At 33.0% G+C, this 6,479-nt stretch overlaps 1 protein-coding gene across 7 annotated transcripts in view; it reads left to right on the top strand.

The window, feature by feature from the left end:
- Positions 1-276: 276 nt before the first annotated feature.
- pik3ca (phosphatidylinositol-4,5-bisphosphate 3-kinase, catalytic subunit alpha) overlaps positions 277-6,479 on the top strand; it is a 33,166-nt gene continuing 26,963 nt past the window's right edge. Inside the window, exons 1-4 of one of the 7 annotated variants that reach the window (XM_073916935.1) lie at positions 277-329; positions 1,234-1,499; positions 2,392-2,492; positions 4,885-5,294. In XM_073916935.1, the coding sequence (XP_073773036.1) occupies positions 4,943-5,294 (352 nt within the window). In that variant the 5' untranslated portion in view covers positions 277-329; positions 1,234-1,499; positions 2,392-2,492; positions 4,885-4,942. Of the gene's footprint in view, positions 330-1,160; positions 1,500-2,391; positions 2,493-4,884; positions 5,295-6,479 lie in introns of those variants that run through there. The other 6 variants (XM_068224385.2, XM_021479874.3, XM_073916938.1 and 3 more) reach the window with 6 other exon arrangements.

The raw sequence follows: 6,479 nt of genomic DNA, 5'->3' as shown, positions 1-6,479 counted from the left end.
CAACTTCTTCCAGCCAGACGTGCGCCGCATGCTTCCAACGTCCAGCAGAGGGGTGTTTTCAACCACATACGTTTTCAGAAAACCAAGAAATACGTAAGAACGTTTGTATATATGAGGTAAAGGGACATTAAATATTTGTAATCAGATGCTTTACAAAACTGTCTTCAAACAAATAATTTAAAATGTCTGAAATGTCTTTTAATATATTTCAATACCTCCCTCACGCCTATTGGTACAGTCCATTTCCTATCGATGTGAGAATCTGATTGACGATTCAGTTCGCGCAATGAGAGGATGAGCGAGGCTGACAAACGTGTGAAGCACTCAAGGTAGAGCACTACTTCTAATCTCTACGTGCCTTGTATTTGTTTTTGAGACAATAAATAATGAAAAATGTTTTTAAAAATAAGTATTTTTAATTCTAAAAAAATATTTTGGTGTCTAAACAACCAATAAATTGATTTAAAACTAAAGACGAATCAAATCCCATTCAACTTCTTAACAAGAGTATTTAAGTAGATTTTTATAGGCATATTGTGAAAACTGTAGGTGTATTTTATATTTTAGGTATATTTTAGCAAGGTTTTGATAGTTTAATAAGTATGTATTTTTATAATAATAATAATAATAATAATAGTAATTATTATTATTATATTTTCGATTATAATACAAATTATTGAAAATAATTCATTTTAATTATCGCATCTCTGAAAACAATCTTAATTTAATAATAAAGTCAGTTAACCAATGTCTTAATACCCATTCTATAGAGAAATCGAGCTCTACATTTTATTTATGTTGATGTTTTGATGTATGTTGAGTTTATTCAGAATATCATATTTTGACATTCGTTCATGCACTGTTCGCTAAAATTCTGTCTATTTCTGCATTTGCAATTCCTGTTTGCCTGTGTACCAAAATAAGCAGTGTATCATGCACACATAGCACTGTGTGTTATATAGTCGAAAATACACTTACTGTATTTACAGTGCAAGTACAGAATAAGATCTACCATTTGTCATTGTTTCTGCAAAGATTACCACGATTCTTTAGCTTAATTCAAGTTTGTTTGTGTACCATATGGCTGTCCCATACCATAGTGGGATGATCGATAGGAAAAAAAAGGAGTTCATTGGGTTTGTCATCCTCGCTCTCTCTCTGTCCCTCTCTCCCTCTTTAGCAGTCACCCTCCCTCTTACCTATCCGGCCACTTTAGTGCTTATTTATCCACAGGATCCTCCCTTGTTCCATCGTGACAGCGTTTCCGACGATTTTTATCCAAACCATCGGATATTGGACAGCATGTGTTTCGTCTTTCTGCCTCGGTGATGAATGATTTGTGCGAAAACACCGCTCTCGATCCGCCGCCGCTGTGATGATGGAGAGGCGGTGCGTGTCAGAGCGGGGCGGCTAGAGGCCCAACAGAGCCCCGCGCTGGATTTACAGCCTTGACAGAGCGACTGAACACCAACAACGGATTACCTCAGAAAAACTCTCCGGTACATATCCATGTTAGCTATATAGATAAACATGAGACGTGTGTATTTCTTGATTTAAAAAAAATAACAATGCCTCTTGGCTTTTTGTGATATATTTATTGTTTCTGAATTATAACTGTTAAAGCGTCGTTGGCGGGATATTACTACACATTTTATCTGAAAGTTCTCGGGTTTGCTGTTGTGGGTCAACGTTAGCTTAGCGGCTAGGTGGCTAAAAGAATCGATATCTCATCATTGTACGAAAACAAAAACAGTCTTTAATGACTCCCCTATGCTGTAGCTGAAATTTGTTTTATTTATAGAAATATTTCAACTCTCCAACACGAATATAATACATTTACGCTTAATTGGTTGTTTTATATGTGGTTGCTACTTGGCTATCAGGCTAATTATGCCATGGATATTAACCTTCCGAAATTAATTTTATATATATATTTTTTACATTCTTAATGAACGTGTTTACCTATATAATTCATGTTAAAATATATCGACTTCTTTATTTGTCAAACTTCTGTTTTACGCTGTAAAATGAAGCCGGTTTATAGTAACGTTAGTCTATGTTTCTGCTCCGTCATGATTCAGTTTTGTTAAATATGAATAAACTCGAGTTTAACTCTAGTATATCGTTTATAAACGAGACTTATATGTCTGTAAACTGTTGCAGCAAGTGCTTTCCTTTGTCATTGTGGCTGGGGCTATTCATATGCAAGAATGATAAACCTTTTAATCTTATTATCTTCCCATCTATGTCAGTCTAAACACTGATGTGGAGGATTGTTGTTGTTGGTAGTGTTGGCACAGGCATTGGTTCAGTTGTTTTGAGTAAACCGAGTGAGCAGGTTCACTTTCCGCTAGCCACTGAATGCCTATCTTTTTGTTGTTGTTGTTACAGTATAAATCATTGAATCTAAAGAGAAGCTATAAACAGATCAAATGAAGGTCTGAAATATGATGGACATTTACATTTACAAGTGTCCCTAACAACAGACCAAGGTAAGCACAAAAACCTCTATCTTATGTTGTAAATATTGATTTGTCTTTTGCTGTTATCTGGTGTTAAAAGAAAGTGTTAAAATGTGGAGCGGTTACAACCATGAAGTAACAAAGACCCACAAATCTCTGTCATGAATATTTGCATGGTGTTTTGCATAAATAAACCAGAAGAACTACATATGGGGATAGATGAGATCTGATGTATTTACGGTCTAGTTTAAAAATCCAGATATTTCAGATAAAACATTTGAGGTGTTTTAAAATGGCGAAAGATTTTGTTTGTAAGATTAGTGAATCATTTTCGGAAGCTTTACACCCAGGAGATGTATCCCGGTGTCTTTTTTGTTGGCCCGTGTTTGCAGGGAAAAACAAGTCATCCACTAGAGTAGAGTATGAAGTGCCAAATGTTTTTGGCTTTGTGTTGAGTGGAAATATCTTTCCTCTCTTACTGAGTGATACATTCCTGTCATTGCTCAGTGACTCAGATGTTGGGTTGTGCTGAACTTCCTGTAAGGATGTTTTTTTAAGGCTGATGTCAGGGATGTGACTGCATCAAATAACTCTGTTTGCCTCATGGTTTAGTACTAGATTGTTTGTTATTGGGTGTTTGTGTGTTTTAATTAGCGTATAAAATGTTTGGTGTCAGTTTAATAAAACAAGTTGATTAAATATACAGAGTATACGCGTCTTAAAAAGTCTTAACATTTCAAAAATCTAATTTAAATCTAATAAAGTCTTAAATCCACTGAAATATTGTGTTGTAGGTCTCAAATCATTTTAAATGGTTTTAAATACTCCTATGTCTATGTAAAGCTTTACCAAATCGGGCTGACACTCGTCCAATCACTAACAATATATTTAAATAAAAGTTTCAAGAAACTTTTATTTATTAACTTTATTTGCTTATTAATATGATTTAATTATCTTCCTTACAATAACGTTTGTTTTTAATGCTTTTTAATTTTTTTATCTTGACCATTTAAAAAATCTTTAGTGTTTAGCTGTGTGTAAGTCTGAATTTCCTTCATTATGGTCTTAAAATGGTCTTAAAAAGTCTTACATTTGATGTAATGAAACCTGTGGAAACCCTGATATAGCAATCTAGTGGAATTATTTTTGCAAATATTTTAATTATGTACAGTTTTCTGTTACTGTTTATTTTTTAATTTATTATATTTGAGTTATTTGATGTAGATTCTAACTAGGGCTGTATAATATATTGTTTTAGCATCCATATCACAATGTGCACATGTGCAATAGTCACATCGCAAAGATATGCAATGTGGAGTCTGAATTATAGTTGAGCAGGAGCTACAGAATTTTATTTAGTCACTGTATTTATAAGGAATTTATATGATTTATGCATAAAAAAATATTTCTTAGAATTGTCTTGTTTCTATTCCAAATATCTACATTTCAAAGCAAAAACTCGATTATTCCACTCACTCCATTGGCAGATAATTTAGCTTGTTTTGAGGAAAATGTCCTAATTGTGACTTAAATTTCTTAAAAAGTTATTCTTACGATAAAAACAAAACAATATTTTTACTTGCTCTAAGAATTTTTTAATGTTTGGTGTGGAAATGAGACAAAACAAAGTAAGAAAAGCATTTTTTTCTAATTTGGTTATTTAATTTCTGTATCTGATTCTGAATAATGTTATAGACTCTTCAGAAAACTATTACATAGAGCTTTTCAAACTATTTTGTGAAACTGCGTTCATATCACAATATCACAGAAAAATAAAATATCGCAATATCATATTTTTTCAATATCGAGCAGCCCTAATCCAAACTATTTGAAATATAATGAGCACTGCAATTTGATGATACAAAAGCAACTGTTATTATAAGCATGAATGAACTTCTACGTCTGCAGAGGCACAGGTTAAGTAAATAATTTTGTTAACTCATAGTTCAGTCTATATATTACTTCTTATACCGTATATTATTTCAAAAACTAAAAAATGTCAATGATAGTCACTTTGTTAAACTGAATTTATTGAATTTTCAACATCAAAAGTGGACAGAGCAGATATCAACATTCCATAGTGCAATTCACAACCGTAAGTAAACAGAAATAATAACAGTTAATAACAGTTTTTTTTTTTTTTTTTTTTTTTTTACAATGCCTTGAATACTTAAAACCAAAGGCAAAATATTTTCAGTAGTGAAAGGACTTTTTTTCCTTAGTTTTTACTGTAAATGACAACACATTGATTAATCAGTTTTGGTTCTTTTTTGATAAAACAACTGTTTGTTTCAGGATATGCTGACTTGAACATTTTGTCTTATCATATTAGTCTTATCTGTTAATCTTATTGTTATGGAAAACAATGTGTGATGTCAAAGTTGTTGCCAAAACTTACTGTATTTATCCTGTTCTCTTTCAGGAGAGAAGGAGGTTGACAATTATTGCTTCCCTTGTTGACTTTGTGAGGATTACAAATCATGCCTCCAAGACCCTCTTCGGGAGAGTTATGGGGCATCCATTTGATGCCCCCCAGGATTTTGGTGGACTGTCTGCTGCCCAATGGCATGATCCTGACACTAGAGTGCCTCCGGGAGGCTACGCTCATAACAATCAAACATGAACTGTTTAAGGAGGCTAGGAAATACCCCCTACACCATCTGCTGCAGGAGGAGACCTCTTATATTTTCGTCAGTGTAACGCAAGAGGCAGAGCGAGAGGAGTTCTACGATGAGACCAGAAGACTCTGCGACCTTCGGCTTTTCCAGCCATTCCTAAAAGTTATCGAACCTGTAGGGAACAGAGAGGAAAAGATCCTCAACAGAGAAATTGGTAAGACTTTAAACTTTGGCAGCTTTTTTTTTATCTATACAGGGGTGGCCAAACTTTTTGTTATGAGGGGCCAAAATCCAAGCTTGATTGAGAGCTGTGGGCCGAAAGTAAATATAGCAAACTGTAAGAAGTGGCCATGGGTATTTTCCTAAATTATTTCATAATATTCATAAATAAATAATAAACATTACTTCTACTTACTTGCTAATGCATTATACTTTTTTGAAAATGTTAATTATATTAACTAACTTATTACAATAAAACCATTAAAACAAAAATCCATTTATAAAAACAGTGAAGTTCAATGGCGAATGCACTAGTCATGCTGAATTTGCCTTTATTTGCACGCTGATGTCTTCTGCTATGTCCCCTATTTGTTAGGTGACAGCACATTTTTTAAAAATCGGATTCATTTACATATGTAAATGTAAATATTTATATTATTTTGTAGCTCAACAATAAAACAAACAAACAAACAAACAAAAGGTTACTTTAAAATAGAAAATGAAAATCTTTGTTAAAGATATTCCCCAACCTTTCCCAATCATTTGGGCTTTGGCGGGCCAAATCAAAGGACACAAAGGGCCAACATTGGCCTGAGGACCCTGTAGTTTGGGCATCTCTGATCTAGACATGGGATGATAACCATTTTCAAGCTATTCCATGATTTGGAAAAGTCAAGGTTTTAAAACCGTCAAAAAATTTTGCTATACCATTTTTAAGGTATATGTAAGATTTTTTCATTTATGTTTTTTTAGGACAACAGGATCTCTAGCAGAAATGATTTCCGAAGATGCTGCTTTAAATTGTCAAAAAAAATCGATGTTTTTGAAACTAATGAAGACAGCAGAAGTCAATGATTGATTTGAATAATTTACCCGACACGTTTACTGCTCCAAAATATTTTAAATCTTGCTCAAAATAAAATATAATGTGTACAAAGGAGAAAAAAGTTTTTAGTTTTTTACCCAGACATTTAACTAGAATACACTACCATTCAAAAGTTTAAGGTCAGATTTTTTCCCGTTTTTTTTTTTTTTTTTTTTTTTTAAGTAAATGATTCTGTTCATTAAGGCGGCATTTATTAAATGAAAAAAAATTGAAATTGTTAATTACTTAAAAAAAAAAGTTAAATAACTGAGCAATTCCAACCTAATGGATGTGACAATTGCAGTAAAAACTCAA

Source organism: Danio rerio, chromosome 11 (genome assembly GCF_049306965.1).
Source record: "Danio rerio strain Tuebingen ecotype United States chromosome 11, GRCz12tu, whole genome shotgun sequence".
NCBI classification, from domain to species: Eukaryota; Metazoa; Chordata; class Actinopteri; order Cypriniformes; family Danionidae; genus Danio; species Danio rerio.
The sequence above is the reverse complement of the archived record's forward strand: the minus strand, read 5'-3'. Positions and strand labels throughout refer to the sequence as shown.